The sequence below is a fragment of the Leptodactylus fuscus genome, chromosome 5 (genome assembly GCF_031893055.1).
Source record: "Leptodactylus fuscus isolate aLepFus1 chromosome 5, aLepFus1.hap2, whole genome shotgun sequence".
Taxonomy (NCBI): Eukaryota; Metazoa; Chordata; class Amphibia; order Anura; family Leptodactylidae; genus Leptodactylus; species Leptodactylus fuscus.
This window is the reverse complement of record NC_134269.1, coordinates 109,043,969-109,070,691: the sequence shown is the minus strand read 5'-3', so window position 1 is coordinate 109,070,691 and position 26,723 is coordinate 109,043,969. Positions and strand designations below refer to the sequence as shown.

The 26,723-nt window shown below is 39.9% G+C and overlaps 1 protein-coding gene across 2 annotated transcripts; it reads right to left on the bottom strand.

The window, feature by feature from the left end:
• Positions 1–225: 225 nt before the first annotated feature.
• On the bottom strand, positions 226–23,031 carry LOC142203348 (uncharacterized). 2 transcript variants are annotated; one of them, XM_075273988.1, is made up of 8 exons: positions 22,954–23,031; positions 15,211–15,309; positions 10,052–10,219; positions 8,996–9,035; positions 8,705–8,853; positions 8,143–8,298; positions 5,056–5,173; positions 226–1,910 (listed from the first exon to the last, which is right to left on the bottom strand). In XM_075273988.1, exons 1-8 carry the CDS (start codon positions 22,975–22,977, stop codon positions 739–741), a joined length of 1,926 nt encoding a protein of 641 aa, XP_075130089.1. In that variant the 5' UTR covers positions 22,978–23,031; the 3' UTR covers positions 226–738. The 2 variants fall into 2 exon arrangements, with proteins under 2 accessions (XP_075130089.1, XP_075130088.1); XM_075273987.1 differs by lacking the exon at positions 22,954–23,031 and adding an exon at positions 19,203–19,330.
• Between the last annotated feature and the right edge of the window lie 3,692 nt (positions 23,032–26,723).

Genomic DNA, 26,723 nt, shown 5'->3' with positions numbered 1-26,723 from the left:
CTACAAAGACATACTGATAGGACAAAAGAATGTACATTGTGATCCCTATATGGGGTTCACAATATACAAAAAAAAAGACAAAAGGTAACATCTGATAAACACCAATATGAATGTTATAAGCATTGAAGATTCATAAACCGTTCACACACCTATTCTATACATTATTTACACTGTAATGGCTGCATACATAGCAGCGACAAGCATCATGTTACACTTTAAAGTGCAAAATTTGCATAAGGTATATAAAACTATCGTTTAGCTACCAGTTTCTATGCATATCCAATTATAAAACACAATTTTGTTGTTTTTTTAGTATCTAAATGCCAAAACAATTTGTTGGTTGTGTGACATCACTGTTTCTACATTCTCCACCCCAAACAGTGCTGGTAAATTATCCCTACATTAAGTCAGCCTGCCAAAATAAATAGTAATGGGAGCCAATAGGACAAAGACAAACACACACATCTAATAAGATCACTAGTAACGTGATTATTCACAAGCTTCTGTAACTTGACTCATTTCTATACTTGTGATACTTGCTCAAATGTGAGCCATTAACATTTTATTTCCTCTACGCAACTTGGAAAAGTGGAGAGGTTCCAATCTTATCTCAAGATATTACATAGTTTATGTAAAGCTCTGCTTACACCACTGCATCTTAAATAAAATACATATTTGTTTTCTGGAAATAAAACATAACAGGTTCATTAATAATACTGTTTAGGTTTATCCACTAATTCACTTTATTTCTGTCACCTTATGTCTATGAGTTTTCTGATGAGAAATAAGATTAGAGTTCTGGTTAAAATTGCGTCCACAGATGGGACATGTAAAAGGTTTCTCTCCCGTGTGTGTTATCTGATGTCTAACAAGGTTTGAACTGTTTGAGAAACTCTTCCCACACTCAGAACATATAAAGGGCTTCTCTCCCGTGTGAATGCTCTGATGTCTGACCAGACTGGAGTTCTTTGTGAAACACTGTCCGCATTCTGAGCATATGTAAGACTCTCCTCCTGTATGAATCTTCTGGTGTTCAGCAAGACTTGAACTTCTGGAGAAACCCTTCCCACATTCAGAACATATAAATGATTTCTCTCCTGTATGGATTTTCTGGTGCTCCACTAGGTTTGAGCTTCTGGCAAAACTCTTTCCACAGGTTGTACAGGCAAAAGGCTTTTCTCCTGTGTGGGTTCTCTGATGGTCAATAAGATTAGAGTTCTTTGTGAAGCTTTTTCCACAATCTGTACAGACAAAAGGCTTCTCCCCTCTGTGAATTCTTTGATGGTCTACAAGCGTTGAGTTGCTGGTAAAGCGTTTTCCACAGTCATGACAGGCATATGGTTTTTCTCCAGTGTGAACCCGACGATGTGTTACAAGGTGCGACTTTTTTGTAAAGTTTTTGCCACAAAGGCCACATACATATGGCTTTGCATGTGTAGGATTCATACTGAATTCTGCTGGTCCAATTTCACTATCCTCAGAGAAGGCTCCTATATCCTCTTCTTTTACTATGGCTTTCAATACATCTGCTGTCGGTTTACACTCGTGAGATGAAGGGTCTGACAAACCATTGATGCTTGTGTTATCAAAAGAGTCATTACTTGATGTTAAATTTACATCATCATATTTCTGTACCTTAGAGTCAGTTTGTTCACTATCATTGGTAAAGGATGGCTCATATGAAATCTCCTGTTTTTTAGAGGTATTAAAAGAAACAGTTTTCTCTTTCCGATGGGTGAATTCCGTGTATAAGAGTCTTACAGGTTTACTTTTTCGCTTGCTTACTTTAGCTTGTGTTCGCAAATCTGCATTAAGATCAGGTCTGATAGATGTGCCTTCTTCAATAGTGTCTACCTCTGTGGATTCTGTGTTTGGTTCATCAAGACTATTTTTGATTTTTAATTTACCACCTGTATAAAAAAAAATACACAAAAAGCATTTTAAATTAAAATAAACTGGAGCGACAATGGCAGCTGTGGAATTTTAACAGGTTTCTTTGTTTCTTTTTTGAATGAACACATTTATTTGTATTTTTGAGTAGAACTCAAAGCAGTTTCATACTTAGCTGTCACTTCCTGTTGAAAAGTAATCTCTGCTTTTCCACAGTTATCTCATTATCATCACAGACAGTATTACAATGGAAGATAATAGCTGTACAGTAATATAAGTAACACAAAATCCACCATTCACAATCTTTTGCACAGGTCATGTTCCCAGAACACTTTCACAAAGAAGACAATGGGGAGATATTAAAGAAGACTCGAGTATTGAAATCCCTTCAAATCCCTGGCACTGACACGCCTCTTCATAAAAGTGATGGTTCCTCCGCTGGGCCAAGTGTCTGTGCTGAAAGCTACCCCAGCTAGTAAACTGATATAAATTATATTAAATGCAACACAACTCCCATGCAACTTTCATTTTTAAGAAAGCGGTATGGGAAGTGCAAAAAATGCCATTTCCGACAATTATTGTAGCATGTAAAAAGATGTAAACCCGAGCTCTGCAACTTTTTAAGCCAGAACTCTGGCGTAGAATGTATAATAAAAATGTCCTAATGAGCTGCTTTCCAGCATAATTGTATGCAATTAAAAGTGGCTTAGACAAGACAGTCACCGCATTTACTATGTTTAGATAACAGTATAAAAAAAAAAAAAAACTAAATCTACAATCAGAAAATTAAAACACAGAAGAAAAATAAAAAAAAAAAAAAAGTGTGTCTACTAACAATTCAAAAGAGTGGGTGGAGGGGCCACACGGTGGCTCAGTGGTTAGCACTGCAGCCTTGCAGCGCTGGGGTCCTCGGTTCAAATCCCACCAAGGGCAAAAAACCATCTGCAAGGAGTTTGTATGTTCTCCCCGTGTTTGCATGGATTTCCATCCCATATTCCAAAAAAGACATACGGATAGGGAAAAATGTACATTGTGAGCTCTATGTGGGGCTCACAATCTACATAAAAAAAAAAAAAAAAAAAAAAAAAAAAAAGTGGGTGGGCACTATACAATATATTTAGAGTGCAAGTCCATACATACAAATAACACATGATAACCAAAAAAGTCATATGCAAAAACTGATTGCACATCCAAAACCAGATCAATACTGTGGATAAAAGAGATAGGAAATATATACCACACATCAATTAAAATCACTTAAAAACAAATAGAATAAAAAATCTCCAGTACATATAGGGGCAAGGGGATAACCTCCATAATACCCAACAGGTGAAATACCAGCAAACACACACAGGATAACTCATATAAAGTGCATCAATTTATAATAAAAGAAACTGCATTAAATCAGCACCATAATGCAGTATCAATAAGTAAATAACATAAACAGTGATAATACCAGAGTGTAGAAATGAGTCCTGTTGATAACTGTAGGTACAGAATTGCCATTCATATCACCATGTATTACTGCCTCAGGGCTCGTTCACATCTGCGCTCGTACTCCGTTCTGCAGGTTTCCGTTTCCTGCACAAAACAGGGCAAGAGATGGAAACCTGCAGTCATGTTTCAAACCCATTCATTTGAATGGTTTTGAAAAGTCTCCAGCCGTGTGCGCCGGTGAGTGTTTTCAGCTCTCCGCGGCGAAACCGTTTTTTTTCTTTTAAACCGGATACAGAGTCTGTGTCTGGTTTAAAAAAAAAACGGTTTCGCCGCGGAGAGCTGAAAACGCTCACGGCCGGACTCGGCATGACAGGTTTCCGTCTTCTGCATGCAGAAGATGGAAACCTGATAACAGAGTCCAGACGCTGGTGTGAACCCAGCGTCATCACTGCCATATGTGTCAGGATTTTTTTCAACATTAGAAGTTTTATTAAAAGTTTTTCCAAAATTTTTTCACAAAACCGGAGGGGAAAAAGAAAAAGGGGGTGTAGGAAGGGGGGAAATAATGTATAGAAGTATCAAATAATGGCAAAACTGTGGGGGGGGGAAAGAAGGGGGTGGAGAGGGGGGGGTGAAGGGTGGGAAATGGGCAAAAAAAAAAAAAACAGATAAATGCTCTGGCACAGCAGAGCTGAGAAACAAACCATATGCGAGAACCTCAGAACACATGAATATCAGTAGACAGAGGAAATAAGGAAAAATTTGACAAACAAACCGCACAGGGGGACATTACACAGGGGACACAGAAGGAAAGAGGGAACGGAAGTCGGCAGAATAATAAAAATGATTCCAAAGAAGCCAGGTCTGTTGATGCTTGGTATCATCTTGACGGAGCTCAGCTACCAGGGTCTCCATAGTTCGCAAGGCAAGAACCTCATTCAGCCAACAAATGAGCGAGGGAGGGGTCGTGGACTTCCATAACCTGGGAATGACAGAGCGAGCTGCCACCAATAAAAATCCAAGAAGTCTACGGGTGGGTTTACGGAACATCCGGGAGAATAGGGAAAGAAATAGCGGGGCCGGGTCATCTTCCAGGTCAATCCCCGTCACCTGCCGAATAACCTGTCTGACCCCAGTCCAAAAGGGACGAAGGAGAGGACATCCCCACCAAATGTGGGCCATCGTGCCGCGGTCGGAGAGACATCTCCAGCATCTATCAGAGGTGGAGGGATAAATATCATGTAGGAGGCCCGGAACCCTATACCATCTGGAAAGTATCTTAAAGTTGGTCTCCTGCGCCCGACATGATATGGAGAAAGTATGACACGCACGAAAGGCGGATGACCACACACCGTGTCAGGATTTTTTAGCCACAGTTACTCACTATCAAACAGGATTCATTTCTTCACCTTGGTATTACTACTATTCCTATTATTTATTTTTGATACTTTATTATGATGATTTTTTTTTTTTTTTAAACTTTACATGTGTTTTATCCTGTACACACTTGTTGGTATTTGACCTATTGAGTGGTGTGCTGGTTTTCCCCTACCTTTATACAGGTTGGATATTTTGATTCTGTTTGGTTATTAAGTGGTACTCGTAGGTGTACTTTATATATTTGCAATCTCTTTTTGGCTGCAATAAAGGTCTGGTTTTGGATATGCAATGAGTTTTTGTGCATTTGTCTTTTTGTGTTATAAAATGCAATACAAAATACCTTCTTACCAGGTCCATGTTGGCTTTGATCATTGTCCAGTACCACATCTTTCAAAAACTCTTTATATCCTTTTAAATACTCTTCCATTGTAGAATATACTTCAATATCTTCATATTTTATAGGCATCTAAACAAAAAAAACCCATCAACTTAACCATGCAAGACTGAGAAAAGCAGTTTGTCTACAGGCAAATGTTTTACGAATAAAAATCTATTTATATTTTTTATTCTACGTACAACTGAAATGCATACAGAATCTCAGCATTTGTTTCTAAGTATGAGATATGAATGTGATCCACTGACAGATTTTTAAAGGGTCCCCAGGATTTAAAAATCCACAAATATGTACGCAAGTCTGCACCCCCCCCCCCACATAACTACCTTGCCGATTGTGATGCTGTCATCTTATGTATTGTCACTATAGTGCCACATTAGTATGGACAAAATAACAGGAGTTTAAATTTAACCCAAACTTACTGACCTTTAACCCCTTAGTGACCCTTGACGTAACTGTACGTCATGGGTCGCATGGGGATGTATGGAGCGAGCTCACACGCTGAGCTCGCTCCATACACGGCAGATGCCGGCTGTATAATACAGCCAGGACCTGCCACTAACAGCAGCGGTCGGTGCCCGAGCCGATCGCTGCTGTTAACCCTTTACACACTGCGGTCAAACGTGACCGCAGTGTGTAAACGGCGCCATGGGCGCCGCCATGTTTTGCCGATCGCCGCCCTCCTGAACGTCACAAGAGGGCGGTGATCGGTTGCTATGACAGCCGGAAGCCTATTGAAGGCTTCCAGGCTTGTCTCTGCACTAGATCTATTAGACGATGCCAGAGGCATCGTCTAATAGAAGTGCTGCGATTTTCCTATTCACTGCAATACTGTAGTATTGCAGTGAATAGTATGAGCGATCAGACTCCCTAGGTTTCAAGGTACCTAAGGGGTCTGATCATAAATATAACAGAAGAAAAAAAAAAAGTTTTTAAAAGTATTAAAAAAATAAAAAAAATATAAAAGTTCAAATCACCCCCCTTTCCCTAGATCAGCTATAAAAGTAATTAAAGAACATTAAACATAAACATATTAGGTATCCCTGCGCTCCAAAATGCCTGAACTATTAGAATATTAAAACATTTATCCCGTACTGCGAACGGCGTAGCGGCAAAAAAAATAAAAACAGCCAAAAAGCGTTTTTTTCAACACTTTGCCTCCTATAAAAAATTGAATAAAAAGTGATCAAACCATCGGATCTTTCCCCAAATGGTATCAATAGAAACGTCATCTTGTCCCGCATAAAAAGACACCACAACCAGCTCCATACATGGAAATATGAAAAAGTTACAGGTGTTAGAACATGATGACACAAATTTTTTTTTCTATTTTGCAAAGTTTATCATTTTTTTAAAAGTATCAAAAAATTTCAAATACTATATAAATTTGGTATCACCGCGTTTGTACTGACACGTAGAACACAGGTAACATGTCATTTGTACTAAACAGTGAATGCTGTAAAAATTAAACCCATAAGAAAATGGCGCAAATGCATTTTTTCTCCAATTGCGCCTCATTCTGAATTTTTTTCCAGCTTCCCAGTACATTGCACAGCATATTGAATGGTGCCATTACAAAGTACAATTTGTCCCGCAAACAATAAGCTATCATGTGACTCTGTGAACTGAAAAATGAAAAAGTTATGGCTCTTGAAATCTGAGGAGGGAAAAACGAAAATGCGAAACCAAAAAATGGCCTGGTCCTTAAGGGGTTAAATGATGGAAACCCCTTTAAATTTTTGATAATAATTACAAATAGTAAACCAAAAATCCCATGATAATGGCCATATTAGAAAAGGGCTAGGGGCAACACGGTGGCTCGGTGGTTAGCATTGCAGCCCTGCAGCAACAGAGTCCTGAGTTTGAATCCTGCCAAGGACAACATCTGCAAGGAGTCTGTATGTTCTCCCCGAGTTTGCGTGGATTTCCTCCCATACTCCGAAGACAAAATAATAGGGAAAAAAATGTACGTTGTGAGCCTTCTGCTGGGCAGAAGGGTGTCCCTGGCTAAGTGTCAGAAACGCCCTTCTGACTGTAACGCGATACAGTACCGGGACCGATAGCACTTTACCCAGGGCACAGATCGGGAAAGCCGACAGTGCGCTGAATTCAGCGCACTGTCATCTTTCCAGCAGTATATAGAACTGCCTGTGCCCAATCTGATGAAAGGTCCTGTTTAAGGCTAATGCCCCACGTAGCGGGCTGCAGCAAAAAAAAAATAAAAAAATAAAAAAATCGCTGAGAGAAAAGCCACTACAGCAATGCATTGCGGTTTTTCCCACAGTGCTATTCACATTACACCTATAGGCAAACCGCTGGCATTTCTGTAGGTACAAGTGACATTCTGCATTTTCCAAAACTGCTGCGGTTTTAGAAATCACAGCGTATCCGCTGCATGTATTTTTCTGCAATGCGTGGATGGGATTCAGTAGAATTCCATCCACTTTGTAGTTACAGTAAAACAACGTGGAAACTGAAAGCAACAAGATGCCAATTCTGTCAAAATTAACTTATTGTACATAAACATCCGGAGCTAACACACTGTATGAGGCAGGAAGCAGACCGCTCTGTACACTGTGTAGTGGTTGTGCCAGGTTAATGGCCCTCAGCACAAAATTCACTTGTATTCTAGAAAACACTGTTAAAGGCTGCATCCATTTGAATGTAGCCTTAAAGTATACGCAAATAATTTTGTCTGCATGAAACACAAAATAAACAAACCTGTGAACAAAACAAATACACATTTAACAGTACTGTATTTATAAGTATTTAGTACCATTGCTACAATAAAAGACCATCTCAGCCTTTCTCCCTGTGGTGGCCATGATTGTAGAAACAGTTCTACATGGCTGTTCTATGCTGTTTCTAAAGGTCCCATAGAAGTAAATAGGTATTATATAAAGAGCATAGCTTGTGGTCCTCTGTTGCTCTGTAACTTCTATTTATTTCTACGGAAGTTACAGCTGTATCTGTAAACCAGCGGCCGCCCTTTTAGGGTTAGAGACAAATATCTGTGTTTGTGTGCAATACAAAACACCTACCTGATCTGTTAATATTTTAATTATTTTATTGGCAAGTACTAAGACCTTCTTTGCTTTGTTTTTCTCGCATATCACCAGGTTAGGGTCGTCTTCAGAAACAGTGGATGTACTGCTATCAGTTGTGTTATCATTATACTTTTTTACAACAATATAGTCCTAAACAGAGAGAAAGGTTAAATAATTCACTGGTATGTCAAACAACAGTATGAAGCATTCAATGGTCTCTATGGACTATAGACCTCACGTGTGTGAGTACAAGACACCACACTTAACTATCAACAGGCAGATTGTTTACCTACAGCTTTAGCTTTTCTTCCTTTGTGAGCAACCTTTTCAAATGCAGTACATTAATAAGAGGAGACATTTAAGGCCACTGACAGGAAGCAAAGCATGTTCTTACATTATAAAACAGAATAATAAAATTAAGCCATGCTCACTATACACATCACTAGAGACACAACAAGTTTAGAATTTTCAATGAAAGTAAATTGTGTCACTTTTGCAGCATTTCTTGTATAATGTAGTTGGTTGCAGTACATACCTTCTTTCCCTATCTGCTCACCTCTCCAATCAGAAGGTAGATAAGTTCCAAGGTATGGTTTGAGATCTTTCCAATCACCTGACTCTTGTCTTTGGACATCTTGTTCACCAAATTTACTAAATTAGTCAGATGCTCTGAGATTTGACTGTTATCCTCATGAGGGTTATTTCCTGAAGAGTGCGATATACAAAACCAATGACTTGCATGATGGTAAAGTTTTAGAGTATAGTTGCATTTATCTCAGGGTAGACTGTTCCGAAAGCCGAGCTATAAACCATAGTATATTATGGCATAACAATATTATACACTTACCCTCACAACTGCCTTCAAGGAAACCTGAAGTTCCAGAGAACTATTAAGGGGAAAAAAAGAACAATTTCAGCCTTAAAAAAGTTCTAAGAATAAAGGACATGAATATAAACAATTCTATTCAGACATAAAAAGTATGGGTATGTTCACAGTGCATTTTGTTCAGCCAATTTCGGCACATACTCCTTGCTAAAATTGTGGAGAAGCCCCAATGAACTGGGCTATTCTATGTTTGGATCCACATCAAATGAAACAGTAAAGCTGCAGAAGAAATATGAGGGTCAGCCTCAACTTATGCTGCATATTCCTTATAGGATTTTTCCTCATGGCTATTAAGTCATGTGAACACAGTCAAATATCTTCCATTTCTTATTTTTTTCTCTTTCCTTTATGCATATATATTGTAGACAGATATGTATGTATGTGAACAGTTTCATGTGATAATAAAAATAGCTGAACATCCACATTAAATAAATGCAACAGAACCTACCAACTATTTAATGTGTATGGGGGCTTCCATACTCTTCCTGACAACAGATGTTGAAAAACATAAAGTACTGCCTAAGGTGTCTGGTGGTGGATTGCTCTCCTCCCTCCTTAAATAACACATGCATGCTCAGTTGAAGGGCGCCTATCATCTCCCCCCAAGCATATTCAACAGTCACCACCATGTGAGGGCGGGTTCACATCTGCGTAAGGCATTCTGTTCGGTGAGTGCACTTGGGGACCCCCTGAACGGAATACCGAACGCATTCAAAAGGTGGTGAGCAATTAAAGCACATGGACTGCATAGACTATAATGGGGTCCGTGTGTTTTCTGCATGGTGTTCCCACAAATCATGTGGAGAGAAAAGTACTTCAAGAACTACTTTTCTCTCTGCATGATTCATGCGGATACCGCGCGGAAAACACATGGTCCCCATTATAGTCTATGGGGTTCCTGTGCTTTCACTGCTCACCGCTTTGATGCGTTTGAACACAGATGTGAACCAGGCCTCACAGTGCACAATACAGTGATAAGATATATAGTAACTTTTGTAAATACAGCAACATTCTCACCTCTTCTTTAACTGCTTGAATTATTTTGTTGGCTAAATCTAGCATATTCTTCATCATCTGATGATCAAGGTTTATTTGTGGCATAACCATGCTGGCAGCAGACAGTTCAGATGCAGGAGCATCACCTCCAGTAACTGATTCGCCATGTTTCTTCACAACTGTATAATCCTAAATAAAGGAAAAATTACAAGATCCACTGAAAACCTTCCTGTCCAACATAAGTCAGTAACTACTAAAGTTCTTCAAAACTGAATGAATTTACAACAATTTAGGATTTGTTTACGCAGCCTGATGCAGGGGCGTATACGCCGGCACTCCCCATTCACTTCAATGGGACTGCACGGAGTGAAAGAAGCAGCCCATTCATTTCTATGGGGAGCGCTCGTATCCCCGCTCCCATAGAAATGAATGGAGCTGCTTTAGACGCCGCTTATTCTGAACGTGTTTTACGTTCAGAATAAGCTTGCGTTTACTCAGTGTGAATGCACCCTAACATGTTGATCAGCACTCATTTGCATTAGCCTTTTACTGGTTCGTCATTCCTTCCTTATACAATTTCATACAATGTGGGCCAAATATTCCAGTGAGATGTTCTAGGTGACAGTCAGGAATCTTGTATACTGTATTTTGCTGATTTAAGTCCAACTTGGTGAGAGTCTATGTGATATTAGTGAGATACTATAAAAGGCAAATCTTTTTTGGCTTCCAAAACTGCATCAACAAATCCAGAAGAACATACTCAGCTCATGAAACACAGTCCCAGCAGGACCAACCTTGACAAGTCAGAACTTAACTCACAACATCAGTGATTTATGATACTGTGAGTTCCTGAACTACCGTGAGTTAGGGCTGGGCAATTAATCGAAAAATAACCAAAGCTGAATATCAACCCGAATAAGTGATGTGATTTTGTGCAATATTGCAGATCCAGAGATACTGGGCTATAAAGTGTTTCCATCCTCTCCCCCCCCCAGCCTAAGACAGAATCTGGGGACAGTGAGAAGGATGAGGGCGGCAGAAGAAGATGAACTACAAACTGCGCAGAGAATAATAATATGTCCCCATTGAAATGCATAAAACAATAAAAAAACTGTATGCGACCCCAAGGGGAAGGTTAGCATGGAATTCTGTTTATGTTATTTCCTCTCATACCAAACAAGAGAGCATACTGTACTTTTGATCTCTGCTTGTCACATAGCGGGTTAATGTAATACCCCTCTCAGCCTAGTCAAAGAGGTAGTCTTATACGGTACCCCTTTGAACCTAATCAAGCCATTTATTGGTGCCGTGACCCAGAAGTTTATCAGCGTCCAGATCACGGAACAAAAAGAATTACACCAAACACTTGCACAAAATCATTAATAAAGTTTACATTTGACACTGTCCCTATTCAAGCCATACCTGATCTTTATAGAGTAAAACATTGTGACTGCCCCTCTAGTGATATCCATTACAATCTACAATAAGAGCAATAACAATCATCACTAGAGATGAAAGTATCAAACATTTCTGACAGGCAGAAAAAGTTCCATCAGTCAAACAAGACCTTTTCACCCACTGAGGCGCCACCATAAAAAAAAAACAAAAAACAGTTTTTGGCAGTTTTCAGATGGATATAAAAACGGCTTTTTTAATTTTTTTTTTTTATTTCACCCCTAATACAGACAAAATAGCCAGACTTCCAGTGAGTCATCAAATCTAGAAAAGATTTATGACTTCTTAACTGCAGTAATGATGAACCGCAGGAACTTCAGATGCCCCGTCCACAATATGTGAGCAATAAAGCACCCATATTACACTGGCCCAAGATACACATTATGTAAATCCTACAAATTGATAAGTAATGGACTTAAAATTGAAAGCAAAAAACAATTGTTTTTTTTTTGTTTTTTTTTAAATATATATTTATATTAATTAAAAATAAAAACAAAAAAACAGATCAGTACACTCGAAAGGACTGAGTAATTACATATGTATCAATATTCTTATATATTCTCAATGAAAAACATCCATGTACAGATAATTTTTGTTATACAGAGGAAGCCAATAACAGTGGTACATAAAACCTTGTATATGCTTGGATACTATGTCTAACAGCAGAAAATAATTAGCCCTTTATTTATAAAACAACTAACATAAACCAGAAAAAAAAATCAACACATCTGGCAATGTACAATTCACAAATTAATCACAAACAACAGTGTGCATGAAACCCAGAATTTCACTTCACCTCAAGCATAAACATGTCATTGACCACATGGTTGCCAGAACCATGTGGCAGTTCAATAACTGACTCAATAACCGGGTCATGTTATTAAGAGGTGACACACTGTGTACCTGGATGTAGTTATAACTGCATTGCACTGATAAGTGACACACTGATTAATTCCAGGTTATTTCACATTAGGCTGGATTTACAGAACTTCTTAGCTGAAGAACTGCATGTGGTTTATAATTGCAGTAATGACTAGCAATGTTATTATGTGTATCATGTGTATGCTAACAGCCATTAAACCAGAGGTTTTCAGCTTAATGATCTTTAGCATACAGATGCATAGTAACATGCGCTTAGTGTTATTGCAATCAAAGAATGTTCTACAGCAAAAAAAAAACAAAAAACCCGCTGTGTAAATCCAGCCGCACTGTATATGATTTTGCGGCCAATAATGAGAAATAGCTTGGAGTTAATCAGTGTGTCACTTACTTATTAGTGGCAGCATCTGTGACCCCAGAAGTAACTGCAGTTATAACTACATCCAGGTACATAGTGTGTCACCCCCTCAGTAATGAGGAATATCTTGGCATTAATCATTATGTCACTTATATATCAGTGATGCTACCTATGGCCCCAGAACGGAGCACAGTTATAACTACATACAGGTACATAGTGTGTCACCCCCTCAGTAATGAGGAATAACCTGGAATTAATCAGTGTGTCACTTATATATCCGTTATGCCACCTATGGCCCCAGAACGGAGCACAGTTATAACTACATACAGGTACATAGTGTGTCACCCCCTCAGTAATGAGGAATAACCTGGAATTAATCAGTGTGTCACTTATATATCCGTTATGCCACCTATGGCCCCAGAACGGAGCACAGTTATAACTACATACAGGTACATAGTGTGTCACCCCCTCAGTAATGAGGAATAACCTGGAATTAATCAGTGTGTCACTTATATATCCGTTATGCCACCTATGGCCCCAGAACGGAGCGCAGTTATAACTACATACAGGTACATAGTGTGTCACCCCCTCAGTAATGAGGAATATCTTGGCATTAATCATTATGTCACTTATATATCAGTGATGCTACCTATGGCCCCAGAACGGAGCGCAGTTATAACTACATACAGGTACATAGTGTGTCACCCCCTCAGTAATGAGGAATAACCTGGAATTAATCAGTGTGTCACTTATATATCCGTTATGCCACCTATGGCCCCAGAACGGAGCACAGTTATAACTACATACAGGTACATAGTGTGTCACCCCCTCAGTAATGAGGAATAACCTGGAATTAATCAGTGTGTCACTTATATATCCGTTATGCCACCTATGGCCCCAGAACGGAGCACAGTTATAACTACATACAGGTACATAGTGTGTCACCCCCTCAGTAATGAGGAATAACCTGGAATTAATCAGTGTGTCACTTATATATCCGTTATGCCACCTATGGCCCCAGAACGGAGCGCAGTTATAACTACATACAGGTACATAGTGTGTCACCCCCTCAGTAATGAGGAATATCTTGGCATTAATCATTATGTCACTTATATATCAGTGATGCTACCTATGGCCCCAGAACGGAGCGCAGTTATAACTACATACAGGTACATAGTGTGTCACCCCCTCAGTAATGAGGAATAACCTGGAATTAATCAGTGTGTCACTTATATATCCGTTATGCCACCTATGGCCCCAGAACGGAGCACAGTTATAACTACATACAGGTACATAGTGTGTCACCCCCTCAGTAATGAGGAATAACCTGGAATTAATCAGTGTGTCACTTATATATCCGTTATGCCACCTATGGCCCCAGAACGGAGCACAGTTATAACTACATACAGGTACATAGTGTGTCACCCCCTCAGTAATGAGGAATAACCTGGAATTAATCAGTGTGTCACTTATATATCCGTTATGCCACCTATGGCCCCAGAACGGAGCACAGTTATAACTACATACAGGTACATAGTGTGTCACCCCCTCAGTAATGAGGAATAACCTGGAATTAATCAGTGTGTCACTTATATATCCGTTATACCACCTATGGCCCCAGAACGGAGCGCAGTTATAACTACATACAGGTACATAGTGTGTCACCCCCTCAGTAATGAGGAATAACCTGGAATTAATCAGTGTGTCACTTATATATCCATTATGCCACCTATGGCCCCAGAACGGAGCGCAGTTATAACTACATACAGGTACATAGTGTGTCACCCCCACAGTAATGAGAAATATCCTGGCATTAATCATTATGTCACTTATATATCAGTGATGCTACCTATGGCCCCAGAACGGAGCGCAGTTATAACTACATACAGGTACATAGTGTGTGTGTGTGTGTCCCCCCCCCCCCCCCCCGGTAAAGAGAAATATCCTGGCATTAATCATTACGTCACTTATATATCCGTTATGCTACCTATGGCCCCAGAACGGAGCGCAGTTATAACTATATATAGGTACATAGTGTGTCACCCCCTCAGTAATGAGGAATAACCTGGAATTAATCAGTGTGTCACTTATATATCCGTTATGCCACCTATGGCCCCAGAACGGAGCGCAGTTATAACTACATACAGGTACATAGTGTGTGTGTGTCCCCCCCCCCTCGGTAAAGAGAAATATCCTGGCATTAATCATTACGTCACTTATATATCCGTTATGCTACCTATGGCCCCAGAACGGAGCGCAGTTATAACTATATATAGGTACATAGTGTGTCACCCCCTCAGTAATGAGGAATAGCCTGGAATTAATCAGTGTGTCACTTATTAGTGACAACTCCTGTGACCACATAACTAAGAGTAGTTATAACTACATCCAGGTACATAGTGTGTCTTCACTGTAAGCAGTTATAAGATATACCTGTCTTGACAGCTGGTAAACTTCAAGTGAATTAGTGAATACCATATAGACTCACCTCTCCAGTCAGTAGACAGATAATCTCCAAGCTGTATGTTAAGAGCTGACCATTCACTTGTACCAAGTCCTTGTTCATCTCACCTTTAATCTTGCTAGCCTGACAAAGTAAAAAAAAAAAAAAAAAAAAAAAAAAAAAGTCTTTAGTATTTAAACAGATACTGCACTGCCGAAAAATAGCATAACAACTCCCTACCCACAGGTCCAATGGACTCGTGAAAATATTCTCTCTCTCTCTCTATCTATCTATCTATCTATCTATCTATCTATCTATCTATATATATATATATAGATAGATAGATATTGTTTTTTGCAATAAAAAGTTGTACAATTCCTCTCCGTTTTCTAGATCTTTGCTTGCTTTTAGTCGTCACCATCCAAAAGCTACATAGTGCTCCTTCACATCTGCTCCCTGCTGTGCACCCAAACACCAGTTTATGCCCACATGTATGACACTGTTGTACCCAGAATAACGTATTTAACAGTGTCATATGTGGATTTAAACTGATGTTTGGCCACAGCTGGGCACAGAAGGGAGGGAGAGCCATTTGTTTTTTGGACGTTATGCCACTTTTGCAGAACCCTTCAATTGCTAGAAAAGTGGAATCCGCAAGAAAAGTGAGCCTATTTTGGAAATTACAACCCTCAAGGGATTGATTAATTAATTAATTGGTGTAGCGAGCAATTTTTACTTTTCACCATCACCTGCTCATTCATGTCTGGAAAATAAATTAATGCAACACTTGGTGGTTAAAAATATTTACAGTACCACTGGATAAATTCCTTCAGGGGTGTAGTTTCCAACATGCGGTCATGTGTCAAAGGAAACTACTTTGTTGGCATTTCAGACACTGCAAAATTGGAATAATGTCCAAAAATCAAACCATCTAAATCTGTGCCCCAAAAACCAAATAGCGCTCTTTCCCTTCTGTGCCCGGCTGTGTTCCCAAACTGCAGTTTATACCTGCATATGATTTTTAAAACCATTATTCTGGGTACAACAGTGTCATACGTACCCAGGGCATAAACTGTTGTTTGGGCACACAGCAGGGTGTAGATGTGAAGAACCGCTATGTGGTTTTTTCGGGTGAAGATTCAGATTATTTGATTTTTGGACACTCATATTTTAGATACTCCTTTTTGTGGAAAGTGACACTTTCAAAATTCCTTTTGGTTTTACTGCTTAAATACAAGATGAGATATGGCTGGTAATGGAGGCACATTTGCCCACAGATGTTGCAGCTGAGCCTGTAGATCTTGTAAACTCATGGATTGCCAAAGCTAGCAGCTGGCCCCATAAATGCTCAATTGTGTTGTTTTCGTCTCTCTTTTTTCCTTGTTTCTTGCGTCTTCTTTGTGGTTTCTTCGTCCTTGTCTTGTGTTTGTTTGATGGTTTCGTGTCCTCTTCTTATTCCCTTTTCTTTTTCCTGTTGGGCTGTATTTGGTTTATGAGGAGGGGGGTCTTTTTGGCTTCCCAGCCTGCTGACTTATATGCTCCTTCATTGTTGCTCGACTTATTTCTTTTTGTTCGTTTTGTATTTTATTGAAAAATCTTTAATAAAACCCGTTTAAGCATAAATGCTCAATTGGCAATAAATCTGGTGATGGGTCATGGTAAGGAAGAGTTGCAATCTGATGGAGACTTCATTGAAAAACCCTTGCTGTGTATGGATGAGCATTATCCTAAGAAATATGTGAGTTGGAAGCCCTGCAATGAGAGGCAAAACATGTGGCTGCAGGATGTCCTTTACATATCCTCATATCACTGCCAGGAGCACTATCATATGTGATGGCTCTCCAGATCACCACATCAGAATATAGGGCAGTGTATCACTCCACAGTAAAGGCAGGATTGAAGTGCCCACCACAAAGCTTCCATACTCAAGCCCAACTATCATCAAATCCCAAACAGAACCTGAATTCATCGCTAAAGGCAACACACTTCCAGTTCGTAGCAGTTCAGATTTCTTGCACACAAAACCATTGAAAGGCAATGGTGGCTGGATATTAGCAGGACATGGAATATGTGTCGTGACATCAAATTGCCTTCTGATAAGTGCCTGGAAATAGTTCTGTAAGATACAGGGATGTGTAAGGCTAGATTCATATTGTACAAGATGAAAAGAAATTCCTCTTCATTTTCTGCCGCCATATTCGGCTGCAGGATTGTCACAACAGAGAATGCGGCTTTGCTCTGCTGTTTAGGCCTGGGTGAATGGGATTTTGAGCACTCAGAATCCACGGCAAGATCAGGCAGGGCACCGATTTTTTTTTCTTTTTCCCAGTGTCCTGTCACAATCTCTGCCTCCTAACAAAGATTCCTAAAACAAGATTCCTCTGTGTTAACCTTGCCTGATAGTGCCACCTGTGTCTTGATAATGGAAACAGAAACAGGAGCTGCTCGTGTTAGTTGGTGGATCAAATGATCCTTAAGGCTCTGTTCCCACGGAGTAACGTGCCGCGCATTCAGACACGTATCAGAGTGTGAGCGATGAAAACAGATCCCATTCACTTCAATGTGTGCCGGCTTACAGCGCCACAAAACTCCATGTGAATGCAGCCTTAATGGTTATTGCCATTGGACTCTTCACCATGATGCCCATTCACCATCATTCAGGTGTTGTTGTTCAGCTGTGACAATTACTTTAGAGCTGATCTGTTACCACCAGACTGACCAATATGAAAACTGGTAAATAAGGTTTTGAGCAAAAGTCTGTTTCGTTTGACACAATATAATATTTTTGCAATACTCCACAAAGTCTATATTAAAGAGAGCCTGTCAACAGACAAAACTGTAGCAGAATAATGACAGTACCTTGTAGCGTTCCATTTTCACGAAAATCAGGATTTTATTGTTATGCTGGGGCTTTACGCTCTTTTCTAAATAACCAACCCTAACTGCCACCCAGCTCTAGCCCTCATTACTTCCACTTTGTCTGAGGTTATGGGCGATTATCTAGGGTAGCAAAGCCTGAGCAGGAAATTTTCATAAAAATAAAACTCTGATTATCAGTGATGTTCACAAATATGGAGCTGCAATGTAGAAAAAGAAACGCATCTTTGGAAAGTGTAGAAGCCGCCCTACAAGATAATGTTGTTAGTCTGACACTAATTTTTTCTACTTACAGACTTTAAAGTAAGCCTGTCTAAAGCAAAATACCTCTAGATAATAGGGCTAAGTAGACCTTTCACCACCTCTAAGAAATCCAGTACTTTCCATCATTTAATAGCCGCAACTCCAAACTGTGCTTGTTGCTTAGGAATGGTCGGGGCTAGAGACAAAATTCCAACTGTGCTGGAATCAGTACCTATTAGTAAATGCTAAACACTTGAACTGGTGGAGGTCCTCTTTAAATAGATGCAGAAACACTTTTGTTTTCCTAAACAAATGAAGAAAAACCCCTTTTCAATCTCCACCTTCAGGTAAGATTGACACAGTTCCAGTAGTCAGAAATATTCACTTACCACCTATCCAGTAGACTGCTATCAAATGTGTATGACTGAAACTGCCCTTTAAATCTGCTTGGAAAATTATTAAAGGGGTATTCCTATCTCTATCATTCATGACAGGCCATAATGTGTTAGGTGGGAATAGCCTTTAGCAGCACAGCAAAGAATATACAAATTCCTCAGCTTTTATTTCCATTCTCATATGTAGGGTTCCGGCAGGAGCAGTAGTCTAAGAAGGAATTCCTAAACTTTTCTGTCAGAAAGGCTGGGGTGCACCACCTCCACCTCATGCCTAGCTCGGGGTGATGGCTGCTAGTCCCAGCACTAGGATGAGCTGCACACAGAACACTTCTCCCGCTTGCTTGGTTACTATTCATGGCTAGCGCTGAATAAAGGATTTGACTAGCAGTAAATTCCCAGACATTTACAGCACGGTTCATTCGCAGCCGTGACGTAAGTTAACCCTTTCGCTAAGCAGAGGACAGCATTGGCTTATTCTGCTGCCTCAGTCACCTCACAGTAAGTTCAGTCACTTCCACGTACCTGGCTGCAGACCGTCGCTGAGCACTGAGGCTGAGGACTGGATGCAGGTACGGGCCTCTCACTGGAGAAACCAACACATTTCACCATGGAAAGGAAGCCTACAGGAAGTGATGGGGAAAAACAAAGGATACTGGACACCGACTAGAAGGCTAAAGGACCTACGATGAGGTCATGACCACGTGATCAGTCACATGCGTGAAGAAGGCAGCCTAGATCTCAGTGAGGCACAGGGACTTGGAGGATGGCATAACCATGTGACCAGTCACATGTCAGCGAGACGTCAAGCTTGAAGACAAGTGAGCCAGAGGACCTTCGGTGACATCGTGATCATGTGATCAGTGACGTAGTAGGAGTCAGGCTGGTAGCTTTGCAGCTTGTCTAGTAGTGGATATAATTATATATATATATATATATATATATATATATATATATATATATATATATATATATATATATATATATATATAGCCATACATACATACATATATCTCAGGCGGGAGAGCTGTAGCTATGTTTATATATAGTGCAAACACTAAAAGCAATGCCTGTGCAAAGTGTAAAGCAGCAGCTGTGCACCCATAACACACATGTACATGTATGCAGCCACAGTCTTCTAACAGATCATTGACAATGGATTGTTTAATGATAGGCCATTGTTAATTTACACTATTTGTGTAGCGTTACACTTTTTATTAGCATTAGAGCAAGTGTGCTATCCAAAAAATAGCACACTGTAGCATGAAACAAATATTCGGTGAAACAAATGTTCTATAAAATCAGAAAATCGATCAGCCCTACAAGAAAACAGCTTCATTTACTGGCCCTTGCACAACTCCAGTCTAAGCAGCACCTTTCTGAAATTTGGCCAGAAATGTTGCACATGAGTCCACCAGCATCTTGACCTTTGATGGAATTCGTTATTGAAGCCAGAAACCACCACGTATCAGCTGACACAGTAGAATTTTTAAGTGTAATCAAAAACCCCCACCTCTAGATATGGCTCATACGGCCAGTCACGTAATACAATACATCGGTCATAATGCATAAATAGAGTGCTGAAACAATCACCTCAGTGACAAGATTACTACATCAGTCCTCATTTTGACATCAGGATTTATTTAAAGCGCTCAATAGGGCCACCTAGCAACTCCCTATTGTAGGAGCTAATCCGTCAACTACAAGCTTGTAACCACTCAGGATGAAGGAGACAAATTTCCAGAGGATGAAAACCACTGCTTGAAGCATTGTATACTCTGTCCCAGTCGTGTTGCCTAGGCCTTGCCTTGAGATGCATTTTTTTTATTTTATTTCTGATCTTGAGAAAGTGGGGTGATTATGAAATTTGATATTTTTTTTCTTAATTTTTTTAAATCCTTGAGAGTTTTGAATCCTAGAGGTTCTGATCACCAGTACAATATACTGCAATCCTAATGCATTGTGTTATGTTGTAAAATCAATCCAATTCAATTTTTTCTGCAGGTGGGTCCACTATAAACATCCTGTAACAGACCCAATATATGTAACCGTAGCCTAATGCAAGCTGGCCATACACATTAGATTTTAGACTGCCATCTGCTTTCAGACTGATTAATCATATGGTCAATTGTTCCAAACACTTACACAAACACAAACCTTACAATAATCTGGAGAGTATTCTTTAGAGCAGGGGTCCTCAAACTTTTTAAACAGTGGGCCGGAGGCAGAGCAGGTCGCACAGACATCGGGAGCGGTGCCCTCCAACAGGTAAAATGAAGTGCGCTCCATGGCCTGGCCTGAGCTCCCCATGAGCTTCATTATAAATGCACGCCTGCCGGTGTTGTTGGCGGGGCCAGACAGAAGTGCTTGGTGGGCCGCATGTGGCCCCCGGGCCGCAGTTTGAAGACCCCTGCTTTAGAGCCTAGTCAATGCAGATTGTACATACTTGCCACTGCACAAGCCACCGCTCTCTTCTGGCTCTTTTTGCCTGGTTTCACTTATACTGTTGTAAAATACAGATTTTCCCAGTACATTTTGAGTGGTCAAAGATTCCGCCAGAACATCAACATATGGTCACCTAAAAGACCAAAAATGACATAATGGTGGTCTGAGCACTGTGATTAGGGCTAAATTAAAATAATCTGGGTAGGAGCCCTCCATTTTTTTTTTCAATGTAACCATGGCATACAAGAGACCTTTTTCTGTGGAGTTTCATTTGCGTAGAAATATATTTACTTTTCAGAACTTTCAATGTACATTTGTACATGTAGTCAGTTCCATTTAATGTTAAATGGTGGACAGCGCTTTTCTACACAGCTCAGCCCTTACCAAAACTAGTATTTAATGCATGAAAGAGTCTGTGAAATGCATTTGTTGTCATTACATACATTACATCTTCCTCTACACAGTTGTGAACAGGTCACACTCATCCCCAGTCAGCAAAGTGTTAATAATAATGCCTGAATAGCACCACAGGTTTTCAAGCATGATTGGTCCAATAATAATAAGTACATGCTAGGCAGGTACATATTGGCCCAGTATGAAATGCAGTGAGAATTGTAATAAACTGAAAATATTGACCATGGCATTGAACATACATAAGAACTGAGCTACCACTAGGTGAGATGCTGATCAGTGAAGATACTACAAATTGTGTACCCCCTCATATCACAATATTCTCACAAGTAAAGAATCATAAAGTCATGTTTGCTAACCCCTATGCTAGATTTTAGTACACCTCAGAGTCCATCCTAATGTAGAGATGTTAGGTGATAATTACAGGCAGCACAATTTGAATCAAGGGCGCTTTGGCATATGCAGATAATAATATGCAGCAAGCATAGGTGCAATCTTAGCCTTTCTCCCAACTACTTCATGTTTCCAATGTAGTCCATGCCCAGAAGATCTTCCAGACACACACTTTCACACCGTTTGTCTGGCTAGCAAGTTAATCTGGGTTGGACTACACAAACACTTTCTGTAGTGCTACTGACTGATTTTAACTCAAGGGACAACTGTTGTCCACAAAATTTGATACATCTCATTTGGTGTGTATTACAGGTTACTGTAGCTCCATAGTTAAAATGAATTAGCTACATTTCACAAAATATCTCTCTCTCTCTCTCTCTCTCTCAGGACTTATTCATACATTTCTAGAAGTGATAACAGAAGATGTTCACAGCACAGAATTCTAAGTAAAGATTTTTCAGAGTTGCATAACAGACATGTCAGGAAAGCTGACCACTCCTCCATAAATCTTGTATCTTATTCTGTGACTCCAGATCTTTCTTTTTCCTGTCTTTCCTTTTCATCTCCACCCAGCCCAGACTGCTGTGATGGCTTCTAATCACTTCAACACAAAAAAAATTTGATCCCAGATAAAAACCCTAAAGACAGCATACCACTTAAAGTAAAGAGATTTTATGCCATCTCAACTGTATGTACTCTTATTCTAAGTTCACACTTGCGCTCGGGTTTCTGTTCTTCTGCTCCACTTGGGGACCCTAAAAACAGAAATCTGATCCATTTACAAAGTGGTTACCTGCGAAAACTCGCAGACCCTGCAGACTATAATGGGGTCCACCTGGTTTCCGCCTGAAAAATGCTGAGAGAGAAAAGTTCTGCTTGCAGGAATTTTTTATCCACATTTTTTTAACAAGTGGGGTGGTGAACAGAATCCCTGAGTGCAGATGTGGACTCATCCTTAGGCCTAATGAACAAAGAAGCAGCAGGGAGAATATCCAAGGAAAAGATTAGGACCAGGATCAATACTTACCCTCCTTTCTCCATGGCTTTTCATACCTTTCAAGTGGCATAAATCCGGGCACTTGCCAAACTTTACAACCTGGACTCTTTGGAACTGAGGGAACAAGGAGTATAAGTAAGTATGTAGTAACATAGTTGATAAAGTTAGATAAAGACACAAGTCCGTCAAGTCCAACCTACAAACTTAGCATTCAATAGATTGGGACTTCTTAAAATTCTACTACCAAGCAGCACGAAATACCTCCATGGAGTATTCATAATACCACCCTAACAGCATCATTTACCACAGGACAGCACAACTCATCATATTAGCACCACCATATACCAGAATGCAACACATCATACCTCCCGAACAATACGTACCATAATGTGACTTAAATTACCTCTTCAAAACCACCAAAAGAATACCACAGTGCAGCATAAAATATCTCCCCAAAATGCTAAAAGAATGCCAGTGCAGCATAAAATCCTTGTCAGAAACACCAAACATATCCCACAGTGCAGCACAACATGCATCCTCAGAAGTAACAAATTTGACAACGCAGTAGGGTTGTGGAGTCAGTAGGCCAAACCCCCAGCTCCAACTTGTGTGTTACAAATTTCTGACAACTGTGGATAGTGAGAAGCAGTAAAAATCCTCTAATTCATTAAAGGGAGTCTGTCATTAGAAAATCACCTTTTGAAGTAATTTCACATTGGAATAGCCTTTAAAAGGGTTATTCTACTCCTAACTTACATACTCTTCTGCTCCCCACCGTTTTTATAACAATCTGGTTCTTGCAATATGCAAATTATGCTCAGGGAGCACAGCCGTGTCATCGCCTCTCCCTGCCCCTTAGTTCTTTCTCCTCACCCCTCTTCATCTTCTGCTGATCTTCTGTCTTCCGTAGGCATCTGATGCTGCACTATACGGGTTTGAAATCCTGCACATGCGCAGTCTGCTCTGCCACTTTGGGTTCAGGCAGAGCTGACTGCTCATGCTCGGTCCGCCATTTTGCAGTGGTCTGTTAACACGAGCATACTGTGCCTGCACAGGCACCAGAGGGTAGGTGATGAAGCTCTTGATGAAGCCATTTCTGGCAAAACACACGTTGGGGCGCGTTCCAACATGGTATGTAGCATAGTTCATCTATTTATTTTTTGGCTGGGATGTTGCTTAGGGTATGTCTTTCTATATACTAATACATTGACCAGTTGCCCTTTCATCATATTGCACATTAGGCTATCACTAGCGTTTACATCTCCTTTTTAGGAAGATTACTTGATATTTGATATGAGGAAGTTTTCTTGGTCACTTTTCAGACATATGACTGTTTTACATTGAATATATTGGTCACATTCCATTTATACTATTATCTTGAGACAGAGTTCTACTACCATGTTAATACTTTATGTGGATATATTAGTGCATGTCAATAAATTATAATATCATCAAAAAGTTCTGGACTGTTGCTCAGTGGTCAAATGTGTTTTCAGATGAAAGTAAACTTTGCATTTCATTTGGAAATCAAGGCCCCAGAGTCTGGAGGAAGAGTGGAGAGGCTGTGTGAGGTCTGCTTGAGAGCTGCTTGAGGTCTAGTGAGAAGTTTCCACAATCAGTGATGGTTTGGGGAGCCATGTCATCTACTGGTGTAGGTCCACTGTGTTTTAACAAGACCAAAGTCAGTGCAGCAGTCTACCAGGAAATTCTAGAGCATTTCATGCTTCCCTCTGCCGAAAAGCTTTTTGGAGATGGAATTTTCATTTTCCAGCAGGCACCTGTCCTCACTGCATTGGCCAGCAAACTCGCCTGACCTTAGCCCCATAGAGAATCTATGGGTATTGTGAAGAGGAAGATGAGAGACCCCAGACCCAACAATGCAGACAAGCTGAAGGCTACTATCAAAGCAACCTGTGCTTCCATAACACCTCTGCAGTGCCTCAGGCTGATCGCCTCCATGCCACACTACCGCATTGATGCAGTCATTTATGCAAAAGGAGCCCCGAACAAGTATTGAAGGCATGTACTGGACAGACTTTTCATTCGGCCAACATTTCTGTGTTAAATAATTTTTTTACAGTTGGTCTTATATAATATTCTAGTTATCTGAAATGACGACTTTTGGGTTTTCCTTGGCTGTAAGCCATAATCATCAACATTAACAAAAAGAAACATTTGAAAAAGTTCACTCTGTTTGTAATGACTCAATATAATATATGGAATGTAAAGATTGAGAGTTCTCAGTAGTTGATACCTTTTTTAATGGCTAACAAAAAATTATGACATATTGCAAGCTTTTGGAACTGCTATAAGGTTCCTTCATCAGGCTGCTATAACACAATGTCTGAAAGCAAGCACATTTATACAGGAATACAGTGTTTGATGCACAGTTGATTGAAAGCAGTACAAGCAAATAAACACATAAGTCCAAAAAATATGTCAGTTCAGAGGAAGGCTCTCTGAGTTTTATGATTCCCTTGATCATTGACTTGGTGACTAGTTGTTGTAAAAGGACATAAAACTGTGTGACTGGTTTAACCCCCCTTGAAGTATGTCAAAGGTCAACACACACACACACACGCCGATCTTTTTTGCTTTTGAAATGAAATGAAATTTCAAAAGCAAAAAGGATCGGCGTATGTGTGAATATAAACTAATAACGACCTTTGACACACTCCTTGCAATATGTCATCATTTTCTGTTGGCCATTAAAAAAGGTATCAAGTACTGAGAACTCTCAATCTTTATATTTCATATCCACTGGCTAATACGGTATAAAGATACATTTTTCTTATATAATATATGGGTTTCACTTTTGAATTACTAAAAAAAAAATTACTTTTTGATGATATTCTAGTTTATTGAGATGCACTAGCATTTTTGTGTCTCTGTTCTATGTAATTGTTGTAATTATTTGTTTTATATTTAATGAATTATATTTTTATAATTAAGTTATGTGTGGAATTTATTACGTTGCATAGACCCCGTAATGAGCTGATCAGTGGGGTGGGGGTGGGGGTGGAGGGGTTGATCCTCACTGGTTTAATATTGATGGATAGACAAGTAATTTCAAAAGGGGTGTTTTGGCAAATTACTATTCTTGAACTATCCTTAGCATAGATTATCAACAGCACCCCCATTGATCAGTGGATATCAGGACATGCCGCGCATTGGAACCACTTCTTCCTGGTTCTATCAATCTGGTATTAACACCTATATCGGCAGAACTGAGGAGAACCAGGCTGCATTCACTTACTGCTCCCCGCTCCTGCTCACAGCCTCCTCTTCAGTCTTCAATAGGACCTGTGCAGCGCGTATCTGGTTGCAATGATACAGTGCATGGCATATGGTGCCCCCTTGTGGCTGAAAAGGGAAGAGGAGGCCACGAGCAGGAGCAGGAATAGGTAAGTTAATAGGGCATTATTGGATCTCCACTGCCTATTGAAAAAGCAGTGGGGATTCGGTAGGACCCCCTAAAGACAACAGTGCTGGGGACTGGGTGAAAGTGGAAATGTATTGCATTTTTTTCTAAGCTTTTTCATTGCATTTTTGATGATTTTTTTGGTCTGCGGATTTTCGTCCTTTATTAAACCTATAGGGTTAACATTAGCATTTCCACACATTTAATTGACAGGTTGCCTTTTTTTAAAAACAAGTGTGTTTTTGAAAATGTAGCTTTTCTGTAGCATTTTATTTATTTATTTTTGTACAATTTGTGGATGGGATTAGCCAGAATTTCATTCACTTTGCTGGTACTGTGAAACGTAGTGTCCCAACACCAAGAAATATGCTGTGTTTCC